At 42.2% G+C, this 15,037-nt stretch overlaps 1 protein-coding gene across 1 annotated transcript in view; it reads left to right on the top strand.

The window, feature by feature from the left end:
• Positions 1-14,391, top strand: part of FAM124A (family with sequence similarity 124 member A) — a 92,385-nt gene extending 77,994 nt beyond the window's left edge. The window contains exon 4 of the mRNA XM_058548113.1: positions 12,933-14,391. Within this exon, the coding sequence (XP_058404096.1) occupies positions 12,933-13,739 (807 nt within the window). The 3' untranslated portion in view covers positions 13,740-14,391. The remainder of the gene's footprint in view (positions 1-12,932) is intronic.
• The last annotated feature ends 646 nt before the right edge of the window (positions 14,392-15,037 follow it).

Raw genomic sequence — 15,037 nt, 5'->3', positions numbered from 1 at the left:
ATACATGGATGCAATTAGTTGGGAAATTTGTTTGGCAGTACTAAAGCTAAAAATATGCTCACCTTGTGTCCCAGCCGTTCTACTTCTAGTTATATGCTCAAGAGAAATGAGTGCATATTGTTCACAAAAGAGGGGAGGTGTCTAGATAAGGCTTCACAGCATCACCTTGAGCTTGGTCTCTGAAGAGTGGCAGGTGTTCTCTAAGTAGACAGGCATTGGGAGCAGCATGAAGTCATGGAGATATAAGCCAACCTCGTGTGTTTGGGGAAAATGGCAGTTCCAAATGGCTGGAGCGCACAGGTTACAATTCCAGACAGACACAAGGCTTAAGGGGTAGACAGGGTATTATAGAGCTTGCTAGTGGGTCTGTTCTGCCAAGGGACATGGTCAGGTTTGTATTTAGAAAGATCACTCAGAAGATATGTGGGGGAGGGGGGTGAAGCCAGGAAGGCTATGTAACTTTGACAGGAAGCCAGTGAGGGAGGATGGTTATCACTTTGCTGTCATTCTGCCAATTCTGGAGAATAAGTACTTTTCTTATATTCTGCATTATCTTACATGTCATTCTGTGAGGAATAGAATTAGTATGTTGCTCTAACTGATGATTCTTCAGAAAGCCTTACAATTCCATAATGGCAAAGGATAAAGGAATTGACAAATGACCATCTAGCAAAGATTTGCTTAAACCACCATCCTATGTGGCCTAGAATCTTTGACAATTTTCAAACTTCCTACCTAGAAATGTCACTGATTTGACAAAATGTGCACAGGCTATATTTATTTTTAGAGTGTGTCTTGCCTTTTTCCTCTAAATCCTCCTCCTCTCTTTTTACTGACCATTTAATAAAGACAACATAGGGTTCTAGTTCAAGATGATGACATAGGAGGATACTGAATTCACCTCCTCCCATGGATACACCAAATCTACAGCTACATATGGAACAATTTCTTCTGAAGGAAACTCAAAAACTAGCTGAGCAGTTCCTAGAAATTGGGTAAACAAGAAAAAAGCCCACATTGAAGTGGGAGTGAAAGGCTAAGACCCAGTCTCACCATGAACCCCAGCCCTGGCACAGCAACCCACAATTGGGAGAGATCTCACAACTCTGAGCTTATCCCTGAAGAGCATCCCCAAAACATCTCACCTTGAAAGCCAATGGGGCTTGTGTCCATGAGACCCACGAGGCTATAGCCATCTGAGAAACAGTTCTTAAAGGGCTTGCATAGAATCACCCACCCCAGAGCCCAGTGCAGAGGCAGCCACTGAAAAGCATCCAGTCTTTCTGTGAAAGAGGCCTATTTTCTTATCTTAAAGCTTTAGCCTAACGTGCAGGCATCTAATTTAATACACCTCCAGGGACCTACTGAAATACTCTTCAAAACAGAGGTGGGCGGGTGCCATTTTTGCACTCTCCCTCTGCCTCACTGCAGGTTGCCAGTATCTCCTGGAAAGGAGCTTATGCACTTGTGCCATGATTTTTGCAGCTGCCATCCAGGGGACAGCCCTTGGCCACCTGGCTCTGGTAGACAGTGGGGCTTACACTCATGGGTCCCACAGGACTATAACAAATGGAGAAAGAGTTCTTAACTGGCTACACCCCAGGGCACAGCAGAGAGGCAATATACTGAAAAGCCTAGTCTTTCTGTAAAAGAAGCCTATTAGCTTATCTTCATAGCTATGACCTGTGGGGCAGGCTTCTAATTAAACACACATAGAGAGGCTGACTACAGTCCTCTCCAGAGACCAGGGAGACTGACAGGTGCCATGTTCATGCTCACTCTCTTTACACTTTCCCTCTTCCAAGCTCCAGGTCACCTGTATTTTGAGAAAGGAGCTTGTGTACACATATAATGCCCCAGCTTTTGTGGCTGCTGCACCAAGGACATATCCCTTGATAACCTGGCTCTGGTGGCCAGCAGGGCTTGTGTTCACAGGTTCAACAGGATGATAGCAAACAAATAGTTCTTAACTGGCTATCACCCCAAGGCTCAGTGCAGAGAGAGCAAACAGAAACACCCATCTCCCAGTATTCCCCAGAAAAAGATCTATTTACAGACTTTAAAAGCTGCTGCCTGAGGGTCTGGCTTCTAATCAGCCTGAATATAGGTGTTGATTGAACACTTTTGGGTTCACTGACAGGCCTTGGCACAGCCTCAACTTCTTGGAGCCACAAGAATAAAGTAGGCTACTTGGACAAACACAAAGATTTGAGAGCAAACCAAGAGCTAAGGCAGGGTTGAACACTAATTTCATTTCCTACATGAGACCACTTCTTCAGACTGAGAGAGGTGGCTGTTTTCTTTAGTGCATAGAAACCATCAAAGATAGTCAAAGAAAATGAAGAAACACAAGAATATGTTCCAATTGAAAGAACAAGATAAAAATCTCAGGAAAAGACCTTAATGAAACAGAGATAAGTGATTCGCCTGATAAAGAATTCAAAATAACAGTCATAAAGAGGCTCACTGAGCTTGGGAGAACAATGGATGAATGAAGTGAGAGCTTTGACAAAAAGATAGAAAATATGAGAAAGTACCAAAAAGAAGTCATAGAGCTGAAGAATATAATAACTGAACTGAAAAATATGCTAGAGGGGTTCAACAACAGAGTAGATGAAGCAGAAGAAAGAAACAATGAACTCAAAGACAAGGCACTGGAGCTCATCTAATCAGAGCAGCAGTAAGGATAAAGAATAATAGAGAGTAAAGATAGCTTAAGGGACTTGAGGGACACCATCAAGTGGACCAACATTCACATTATAGGGGTCCTATAAGGACAAGGGAGAGAGAAAGGGGCGGAAAACTTATTTGAAGAAATATGGCTGAAAACATCCCTAACCTAGGGAAGGTAACAGACATCCAGATTCAGGAAGCCCAGAGAGTTCCAAATAAGATGAACACAAATAGGCCCACACTAAGACACATTATAATTAATCTGTCAAAATTTAAAGACAAGGATAAAAATCTTAAAAGCAGCAAGAGAAAAACAATTTGTTACATATAAGGGAACCCCCATAAGACTGTCGGCAGATTTTTCAGCAGAAACCTTGCAGGCTAGAAGGAAGTGGCATGATAAATTCAAAGTTCTGAAAGAAAAAAACCTGCCAAACAAGAATACTCTACCCTGCAAAGCTGTCCTTCAGAATTTAAGGAGAGATAACGAGTTTTCCAGACAATCAAAAGCAAAAAGGAGTTCATCACCACTAGACTGGCCTTACAAGAAATGTTAAAGGGACTTCTTTAAGCTGAAACAAAAGGATGCTAATTAGTAACAGGAAAACATGAAAGTATAAATCTCACCGGTAAAGGTAAATATATAGTATTATTCAGAATAATCTAATGTTTTAACGGTGATGAGTTAATCACTTATAAAGCTAGTATGGAGGTTAAAAGACAAAAGTAGGAAAAATAACTAGATCTACAATAATTAGTTAATGGATACACAAGGTACAAAATGTAAATTGTGACATCAAAAACAAAAACTTGAGAGGGGAGTAAAAAAGTAGAGCTTTAGAATGCATTCAAACTTAAGTTGTTATATTTATAACAGTCTGCTTTAAGTTGATAAGTTGTTTTTTGTAAGCCTCATGGTGCCCCAAAGCAGAAACCTATAGCATATACAAAAAAGATAAAGAAAAAGAAATCTAACCATTACCACAACAGGAAATCATCAAATCACAAAGAGAACATGAAAAGAAGAAAGGAGCAAAGGAATTACAAAACAGCCAAAAAACAATTAACAAAATGACAATAAGTACATATCTATCAATAATTACTTTAAATGTAAATAGACTAAATTCTCCAATCAAAAGACATAGAGTGGCTGTGAATGGATAAAAAAATAAGATGCATCTATATGCTGCCTACAAGATACTTCAGATGTAAGGACTTACATAGACTGAAAGTGAAGGGATGGAAAAAGATATATGCAAATAGAAACCAAAAGAAAGCTGGGGTAACAATACTTATATCAGACAAATAGACTTTAAGAGAAAGACTGTAATAAGAGACAAAAAAAAAGGTCATTTTATAACATAAAGGAGTTAATCCAACAAGAGTATATAACATTTGAAAATAGCTAGGCACCCAACGTAGGAGCACCTAAATATATAAAGCAAATATTAACAGACCTAAAGAGAGAAATAGACAACAATACAATACTAAAGTGTCTTTAATACCCCACTTGCACCAATGGATAGATCACTCAGACGGAAAATCAGTAAGGAAACATTGTCCTTGAATGACACGTTAGACTAAAGGACTTAACAATTATATATAGAATATTCCATCCAAAAGCAACAGAATATACATTCTTCTCAAGCACACATGGAACATTCTCTAAGATAGATCATACATTAGGCCACAAAACATGTCTTCATAAATTTAAGAAGATTGAAATCATATCAAGTATCTTTTCCAACCACAACAGTATAGAAATAGAAATCAATTACAAGAAGAAAACTGGAAAATTCACAAGTGTGTGAAGATTAAACAACATCCTATTAAACAACCAATGGGTCAAAAAAGAAATCAAAAAACACCTTGAGAAAAATGAAAATGGAAATATAACATACCAAAACTTATGGGATACAGCAAAAGTAGTTCTAAGAGGGAAGTTCATAGCAATAAATGCCTACATCAAGAAACAAGAAAGAACTGAAAGAAAAAACCTAACTTTACACCTCAAGGAACTAGAAAAAGAGGAAAAAAACAAAGCCCAAATTTAGTAGAAGGAAGGAGATAAAGATCAGAGCAGAAATAAATGAAATAGAGACTAAAAGGACAATAGAAAAGATCAATGAAACTAAGAGCTGGTTCTTTGAAAAGATAAGCAAAATTGACAAACCTGTAGCAAGACTCACCATGAGAAAGAGAGGACTCAAATAAAATCAGAAATGAAAGAGGAGACGTTACAACTGATGCCACAGAAATACAAAGAATCACAAGACACACCTATGAACGATTATATGTCAACAAATTGGACAACCTAGAAGAAATGGATAAATTCCTAGAAGCATACAACCTTCCAAGACTGAATCATGAAGAAATAGTAAATTTGAACAGACCGATTACTAGTAAGCAGATTGAATCAGTAATCAAAAACCTTCCAACAAACAAAAGTCTAGGACCAGATGGCTTCATTGGTAAATTCTACCAAACTCTATGATTTAAAGAATTAATACCAATCCTTCTCACTCTTCCAAAAAATAGAGAAGAGAACACTTCCAATCTCATTTTATGAGTCCACCACTATCCTGATAACCAAAACCAGACAAGGATGCCACAAGAAAAGAAAATTACTGGTCAATATCCCTAATGAACATAGATGCAAAAATCCTCAACAAAATATTAGCAAACTGAATTTCAGAAATTCATTAAAAATATCATATACCATGATCAAGTGGGATTTATCCCTGGGCTGCAGCTATGGTTCAACATCTGTACATCAATCAATGTCGTACACCATGTAATCAAAATGAAGGATAAAAATCATACGATCATCTCAATAGATGCAGAAAAAGCATTTGACAAAATTCAACACTCATTTAGGATAAAAATTCTCAACATACTGAGTATAGAGGGAACATACCTCAACATAATAAAGACCATTTATGACAGGCCCACAGCTATCATCATACTCAATGGTGAAAAGTTTTCAGACCTATCTTGTTTCTAAGATCAGAAACAGGACAAGGATGCCCACTCTCACCACTTTTATTTAACATAGTATTGCAAGTCCTAGCCAGAGCAATAGGCAAGAAAAAGAAATAAAACGTATCCAAACTGGAAAGGAAGAAGTAAAACTGTCACTATTTGAAGATGACATGATATTATATATAGAAAACCCTAAAGCCTATACTAAAAAACTGTTAGAACTAATAAATGAATTCAGTAAAGTTGTAGGATACAAAATATATATAAAAATCTGTTGCACTTCTATACACTAATAGTGAACTATCAGAAAGAGAAATTGAGAACACAGTCCCATTAACAATTTCATCAAAAGAATAAAATACCTTGGAATAAATTTAACCAAAGTGAAAGACTGTACCTTGAGAACTGTAAGATACTGATGAAAGAAATGAATGGCAAGGTATTCCATACTCATGGATTGAAAGAATAAATATTGTAAAAATTTCCATACAACCCAAAGCACTCTACAGATTCAACGCAATCCCTATCAAATTCCCAATGGTACTTTTCACAGAAATCAAACAATCCTAAAATTTGTATGGAACCACAAAATACCCCAAATAGCCAAAGCAATCTTAAGCAAGAAGAGCAAAGCTGAAAGCATCACACTTCCTTATTTTAAACTATATTATAAAGCTATAGTAATAAAAACAGCTTGTTTTTATGGTATTGACAAAAGAACAAACACCTAAATCAATGGAACAGAATAGAGAGGCCAAAAATAAACCCGCACATATATGGTCAATTAATTAATGACAAAGGAGCCAAGAATATACAATAAGGAAAGGACAGTCTCTTCAATAAATGATGTTGGGAAAATGGGGCAGCCATGTGCAAAAAATGAAGCTGGACCACTATCTTAGACCATACACAAAAATTAATTTAAAATGGATTAAAGACTTGAATTTAAGACCTGAAACCATAAAACTCCTAGAAGAAAACAGGTGGTAAACTCCTTGAGATCAATCCTCAGGATGGTTTTTTGGATTTGACACCAAAAGCAAAGGCAACAAAAGCAAAAATAAACAAATGGGGCTACATAAAACTAAAAAACTTCTGCACAGCAAAGGAAATTATCAACAGAGTGAAAAGGCGACCTACCAAATGGGAGAAAATATTTGCAAATCATATATCTGATAAGGAGTTAATACCCAAAATATATAAAGAACTCATATAACTCAATAGCAAAAAAAAAAAAAAAATCCAATTAAAAAATGGGCAGAGAATTTGAATAGACATTTTTCCACAGAAGACATTCACATGGCCAACAGGTATGTGAAATGGTGCTCAACATCACTAATCATCAGGGAAATGCAAATCAAAACCACAAAGTGATACCACCTCATGCCTGTTATAATGGTTGTTATCAAACAGACAAGAAATAACGTGTTGGCGAGGATGTGGAGAAAAGGAACCCTTTTACATTGTTGGTGGGAATATAAATTGGTGTAGCCAATGGAAAACAGTATAGAAGTTCCTTAAAAAATAAAATTAGAACTACATATGATCCAGCAATTCCACTTCTGGGTATTTATCCAAAGGAAATGAAAACACTAACTTGAAAAGATATTTACACACCCCCCCATGCTCATTGCAGCATTATTTACAATAGCCAATACATGGAAGTGACCTAAGTGTCCATCAATGGATGAATAAAGAAAATGTGGTATATGTACAATGGAATATTATTCAGCTATGAAAAAGAAGGAAATCCTGCCTTCAGCGACCACATGAATGGACCTTGAGGGCATTATGCTAAGTGAAATAAGTCAGACAGAAAAAGACAAATATCATATGATCTTACTTATATGTGAAATCAAAAAAAAAAACCAACTCATAGATACAGAGAACAGAATGATGGTTGCCAGAGTTGGGGGTGAGGGGTAAAGGGGGTCAAAAGCTACAAACTTCCAATTATAAAATAAATAAGTCCTGGAGATCTAATGTACAGCATGGTGACTCTAGTTAATAATACTGTTATACATTGCAAGTTGCTAAGAGAGTAGATTAAAAGTTCTTATAAGAAAAAAAAGTTTGTATGTGGTGACGGATTAACTAGATTTAGGGTGATGATCATTTCAAAATATATACAAATATCAAATCATTATGTTGTACACTTGAAACTAATACTCTATGTCAATTATATCTCAATAAAAAAAATTTGGCTTAGCCTGTGGGTAGTATTCTTAGTGAGTATATGAAAACTACCCAAAAGACAAAGAAAGAAGAATAATGTGATGAACAAAAATCTGATTTCTCATATGAACCCACTGCCCAATTTCCTTGAGACTGCCCCTAATTTTTAGTAGTTCCTGGGTTCAAAAGATCCATTGCTGGCTCATTACACAGCAGACAAAGCCAGACTGGTTGAACAAGAGGAAATGACCTTTCCAGGAAAGAGGAGGTGTGAGGGTGAGAGCCGTGAACTGCCCGTTGAGACACCATCCAGGGTTACTGGGTCAGGGGCAGAATCATCTTTACTAGGCATTCTATCCATGTGCCAGAGAATGAGCCTATTGACACCCAGATCCTTGAGAAAGATGCTTCGGCTCAGACCTCTACTTCCCCAACTGCAAACCGCCTCTGCTCCAAGCTGCATGAGAAGCTCATGAGTCAGTTACTCTGTTTGTATTTTTTGGTGATTTCAGAGACAACCAGATCTCCCTGGCTGGTTGCCTTAAACAGATTCAGTTATATAATGCTATGCTGTTCCTTAGAGAAAGTTCCATAAATAGCAAAGAGGGGAACTACTGGATTCCAGTGAGTCAGCTAGCCTGCACTGCTTCAAGGAGAAAGAAGGGAAGGCGATGCTGAAGCACGTTGCTGCTGTCACTGGGAGAAGCCACGGAGGGCAGCCCTGAGACCCGAGAGCCGGGAGTGGGAGGAGGCTTCCGTGGGAGGAGGGCACAGGGTGTTGTTTCACTCTGGAAAGGTCCACTGGGGAAGAGTGTCCTGAAACATCTACAGTGATTCATTCTTATAGCCTCTAGTGTTCCAGGTCAAGTCAGACAAGCAGACAAAAGAGGCCAGAAACAGCCACCCCTGGGAAAGGGCACAGAAAGAAGCTCCATCCTTTGTATATGCGAGTTGTCTTTAAAACAGACAAGACTCCACTTTTGGAAGCCGACTTCTCTGCCTCCAGACAGAGCTGGAGAATACCACCAGATCTGCTGCAGGTGCATCCCCATGCGCACCAGCCCAGGGCCCAACTCAGGAGCTGGGGGTGCGGAGGCTCCCCAGCTACCCTCCTCCAACTCCCCGCCCCAGAATCCTGCCATTGTCGTCAGCCACGCTGTGCCAGCTGGAATCCTGCCTGCCTAGCAAGCACCTCCACAGTGCACGTGGGCACCCCTCTGGTGAAAAAAAACTGGGTGTCATCTCTCTTCAAAGCAGCAGAATTTAGGTGTATCTAGACTCCTACCTTCATGATGCAGTAGAAGTAAGACAGAGCTCAGGTAGGTTTCTGTTAAACAAGCACAGTGATGAAAATCTCTGCAAAACCACCAAGTATTTGTCCTCTGCCAGTTCCTGATTTTAGGTCAAATTTAACGCCACTCTGTCTCTGACAGTGGGAAGATTCACATGTCCCCTAGCAGTCCCTTGCATGGGAACCTTGGCATGTTGCTTCTCATAAGGCAGTACTCCCAGAGGCTTCAGGCGGATTCAGACTGCACACGTGCTCACCAAGAGCATGCTCCTCCAATAAGACTTTGAAGATGGAAGTTACAGGATGGTGCATACTTACAAGTAAGAAAATGACATTGGGACCCCCAGAGGAACTGGCCCTTGGGAAAAATAAGATAGACATTTTAATTAATAAACATTGTCTCCTCCTGGAAGCAGCCTCCATACCCAAGAACTTCCTTCTCTAAATAGTCTTATGACTCATTTTCTCTTATTTAGCCAAACTCAAACAATTGAGAAAATTGGTTTGTCTCTCCCACAGCTGCCCAGCTGTGACCCCCCTCAGGCATGTGTGGGCCTTCTGAGGCTGCTGCCCACATCCCGAAGGGGTGACCCTTCACTCGTACTTAAGCTCCTTTATGTGTCAGGCACTGGGCAGGGCATGTGCTGAGCAAGATCTCCTTCAGGGGGCACAGAGCCTTGCAGAGACGATAAATCATTTCCTGGAGCAGTACTGGGAGTCAGAAGGGTGGGGTTGGGCATCTAGGGGATGCTGGAGCACTGAGCAGCAGGCCCTGGTGAGTGGATCATTCCCCAGGAGGAACCAGTTCGGCTCAGAACCTTCCTGGCCGTGTTCAGCTAGGTCCTCCCCGCACGTCAAATCTGGAGCTGCTCCAGCTGAAGTGTCATGGTGAGAACGGCCTTGTGGAGCATGATCTTTGGAAGAATCATGCCTTACCCAGTTACAACCCGTACTAAAAACATTTTGCATCATATTCTTTAAGGATCTATAATTCAGACCATCAGAAATCTTTTTAATTGCTGCTCTTTACCTTGAGCTCCTGAAGTCACCCTTGGCAGAATGACTCAGGAATTTCAATATGGCGTTCAGAGCCTGAAGGGGAGGAATAGGATCAGCACGTCACGGGGACAAACACACACACACACACACCTCCCACACACAGAATGTAGAGACTGAGGATTAAGGAGATCAGGAAGGCTGGACAGAGAATCCATAGAAAATCCTGAATATCTGAATCGGTGATTGAAAGGAAACTCATGCAAGCAACTGAAAATGTGGCTCATTGTCCCGAATCCTACAAAGTGAAAGACTCTTCTAAATGGTCTTCCTGCCACCAGTCTTGACCCCCGTCCAGTCCTTTCTCCTTCACTCCACTGCCACAAATCTGGCCGTGCCACCATCTTGCTTTCAAGCCTTCAGGTTTGAAAGGCAGCCTTCAGGTGCCTTATATTTGCATGTGATTCGTGGCCCGCTGCGACGAGACTCCTCTCACTTCTCAGGGCTCACCGCCTGCTTCAGTTCCTGCCTCCAGCCTCTGCTCGGGCTGCTTCTGTGTCTGAATGCCCTTCCAGGCCACATCCACTGCCCTCCAGTGGGCAGACACCTCTTCCACTTCCAAGATTTTGTCTAAGCATGACTTCCCAAGGCAAGCTTTTCTTACCTTTCCCCCACACTGTCTCACCCTTCTGTAAAATCAACCACTCCCTCCTTTGTGCCCCAACATGCCCCATATAGTGCCACTCACTTTATCATCATGGCTCACTTCATTATATTTGAGAGTTGTATTGTTAATTGTTGGGGCCTAAGACCATGTCTTATTCAAAATTATCTGTGCCTGGCCCTCCAGACCTTTTTCACGTCAAAGAGCACATAGAAAATGATAGTGATAATATTTATGTGGTGCAAGAAGCTGCTGGGGAAAGAGATCAATATCTTGGCACACCTTTAATAATCCATTCAAGGCTGAAACACACCAGTTGAGAAGCTCTGCATTAAAGACCCTCAGTTAATGTTAGTGGAAAGAATTAGTCAATCAGTCTGTTTATAAGATTAAGAGATAGCTGGAATTAGGCAAATAAAGATCTTAGAAATCAGTGAAAGGAATGGTCATATAGAAAAAATATAATTAAGATGGAATATGACCCCAGCAGAAGGATAATAAGTATGTGGATTTCTTACCCAGGTGGTCAAGGTCTCCTTGACCAAGATGGCACTAGACTCCATTCCCAACTTGACCTTCCATCACTGCTTTTCATGCACCTCGACTCTAATCAAGCCAAACTGCCCACTGTCCCCTGTAAGTCCCTTGCTTACCTGCCAATAGGCAGCCTCTGTTTTATGTTGGGCTCTCTCTCCAACATAGCCCCCTCTCCGGCCATGCCATCCACTAGGAGGACAGGAGCCCCTCTCTAAGGCTTACCTGTAGGGCCACCTCCACTGAAGACTCCTCTGCTCCCACTGGGTGGGCGTGGTCTCACCCTCCTAGCTCTATTATTTTGTCTGTCATCGCATTCTCTTGTTGGAGTTATTTCTTTTTGTTTCCTAAACTTTCAATGAAATGTAAGTTTCATGTGGTCGAAGACTGAGTCCTTCTCATCGTAGTTTCCCTTCTTTTACCTGTAATAGGTACACAATAAATGTATATTACATTGAACTAAATTTCCCAAGTGGCTGTGGGAAAACCAGGTTCCTGTTTAACAGAGAGGCAGGGGTGTTTATTGTCTAGGGAAGGGCCAGTGTCTCTCATAGCCTGCTAGGAGCCAGGAAATATCCCTTATAGGAAACCACATTCAGAACCCTCTTCTTATTTCAGGGGTTCATAAATCAGATGATCCTATACTAAACAGAGCCAGACCCACCGTCCCCAAATCCATTATTTAGTTGAAACTTTGCTTAGTAAGGTTGGCCTGTCAGGTTGGGCACTGAGCCAGACTAGAGGGAGAATCTGAAAGAAGCAGACCCGGGTGGGAAATGTGCATTGGAAGAGAGGCCCCCAGTTTTGTGCAACACAAACAGGTTCCTGGTGAGCTGCAGTGAGGGTGGGGGAGAACAGGAGGACAGGAGTGATGTCTGAAAGGGGAAACTCCTTGTCCATGCCCCCTAGAGCATCCGAGGGGTTAGTCAGTAGTCAGCAGCTCCCTTTCCTGTACAGTTTCTGAAAGGCAAAATATATAGAGGAGTCAGTGCTTCCTAATAGCAAGTAAATAAATGCTAATCTCCTGATAGCCCCGCGCTCATAGAAGATTTACTGCCCTAAACATGGGCCACCCCTAGGATGTGTCCTGGCAATCACACATGTACTGGAATCAAGTCCCATGTTGATCTGATCTGAGATAGTCTGCATATCCCATCCTGATCACTTCCATCCTCTCATCAGTAACATTTCCAAACAGTGGTGCTCTGGTTGGAGGGGAACAAATCCTTCAAGCATTCTTTTTGCATTTATTGGTGATTCTTATCTCCTCTATCATGCTCAGCCAGGCCCTCATTCTTGTGGCTAATCTCTTGGACACCCTACCACGTATACTTGAAGAAGTATTATTCCCTGTTGTGACAAGGGGCTGCATCTCCTTCTAGGTCCAGAGATGTCTCAGACTGAGAAGTCTGATCCGTGCTCCCCCAAGCTCTGCTACCGCTGTCTTTGCTTTCGAGTTTGGAGAATGAAATTTCTGGTAAAGCTTTAGTGCCACAACATTGCTGGAAGTTTCCAATTATCAAACAGTGTGTTTCATGATGTGTTTAACAATGAATCTCTGTCCCCAGGTGACCCCTCAGTCCTGCACTAACGTGATATGTCCTCTTTCCCCTACAGGCACAAAGGGTACACAAGAAGTGTCCCAAACCCAGCAGAGCTCACCACTCCTCAGAGCACAAACCTCATTCCATGCCTTCCTCGAGCGCCACTGCACTGAGCTGTACACCCGGCAGCAGCCAGCAGCCTCTGCTGGACAGTTCACACCTGGGGCTCAGCCAGACGGGCCCGCCTACTGGGCACCAGCAGGAATTTGCCAGACGAGCCAGCATCCCTCCCAGCCTTCCCTGGTCTTTCCAGAGAAGCAAGTCCTTGTTTTGCTTGCCCACAGGAGACCCTTCCCCAGCCTCTTCAGCTGTACCACAGTGGTTTTCAAGCACAGGTGCCCCAGGGCACAGGGCATCGGAGTGGAGGCACGGCCACCTCTTCTCCATCGATGACTTAGAGGGGGCCCAGGAGACCGACGTGGACACAGGCCTGCGGCTGTCCTCCTCGGATCTCTCTGTGGTCTCTGCGTATTCTGCACCCAGTAGGTTCTGCAGCACTGTGGAAACATCCCTCCCCTCCGAAAGATGCAGCAGCCCTTGGTCAAAGCCCAAAGATTCCAGAGAAGGACCACTGCCCACGGGGAGTGAGGTGACCACGGAGACCTCCTGGGCTTCCCTCCCTTTCTCCACCAAAGGGCCTCCCAGCTCCTCAGGGACAGCTCTTGCTGCTTCCCCAGCTTCTGGTGCCTCCTCACTCGCAGAGTCACCCCCAGAGCTCCCTCGTGAGGCTCCCAACGCCAAGCAGATGGGCAGAGACGTCCCACCACCCCCAGCACTGGCTGGACCCGGGGACAATGACATGGAGGAATTCTACATCTGAACAGCCTCTACTCTTGTTTTTCAAGCACGTAAACTCAGACACACAGGCTCAGGCCCCACTGTCCTTCTGGGGTCTGAACGCCACCCGGCTTCTCAGCCCCACCGCCCCTGGTCTGTCTGGGATCTAATTATCTGTTTCACAGGAATCGTTAGCACAGTTGCCATACCACCGATTCTTACTGAGAGGTGGTATATTCTAGGGACTCGGTAGAAAAATACTGGCATTTTTATGCAAATAAATTCTCAACAAACTTAAGTCGTAAAATATATTTTTCGAATACTCAGTTCCGTTTGAGATATGGGTTAGTGCACTTGTACAATTTAAATGCTTCATATAATTATTTGAAGTGAAAGGAAAACCCAGTCAGCCAGAGCTGATTTGGCAATTTTTCATGCTGTGAAAGAGAAACAAGTGCAGCTAAAATGTTGAATGTGAGAAAGATATTAAGTGACTTGCGTGAGAGATTAGTGCACAAAAACATAACGTGCACCTCGTGGATTCTCCACGTACACTTACATTACCAGGGAACAGTGGCCCTGAGAATTTCCACGTACGGCTTACAGGAAAAAAAGTCTGCTTGATAAGACAGTAAACATATATCAGGCTACAGTAACACCAGCCTTGGAAACCAGGCAACATCTGAAAATCTGGATTTACACATAAGTCGCCGATAGGCTTTATAAGGATTTAGCCTGAGTAACAGACTCTTGGTGCATTTGAAATATGATTTGAGTTACAAAAATACACCTTTCAACAACACATTTACTGTCACAAGTGCGGTCTGCAGAAGACCACTCCACTACCTGGATTTATTTGGATTTCTGAGGAAGAATCGTTCATTGGAGTTACAGAATGATAGGTTGTTAGACACAGTGGGTAGTCTTACGATCCTTCAGTTTTAAAAACCACAACCTGGGGCCGGCCCGGTGGCGCAAGCGGTTAAGTGCGCGCGCTCCGCTGCGGCCGCCCGGGGTTCGCTGGTTCGGATCCCGGGCGCGCACCGACGCACTGCTTGGCAAGCCATGCTGTGGCGGCGTCCCACATAAAGTGGAGGAAGATAGGCACCGATGTTAGCCCAGGGCCGTCTTCCTCAGCAAGAAAGGAGGAGGATTGGCGGATGTTAGCTCAGGGCTGATCTCCTCACAAAAAAAAAAAAAAAAAAAAAAAAAAAAAACCACAACCTAAGGGCTGTGTGTGTGCGCGTGCATGTGTGTGTATGTATGTCACATTTTATACTGCTTTCTCCAGTAAACATGCATCATATACACCCTGTCTTTTTCATTTTTAAATAATTTGTA

Source organism: Diceros bicornis, chromosome 9 (genome assembly GCF_020826845.1).
Source record: "Diceros bicornis minor isolate mBicDic1 chromosome 9, mDicBic1.mat.cur, whole genome shotgun sequence".
In the NCBI taxonomy this organism is placed as follows: Eukaryota; Metazoa; Chordata; class Mammalia; order Perissodactyla; family Rhinocerotidae; genus Diceros; species Diceros bicornis.
Note: the sequence above shows the minus strand (reverse complement) of the source record. Positions and strands in the feature narration are given on the sequence as shown.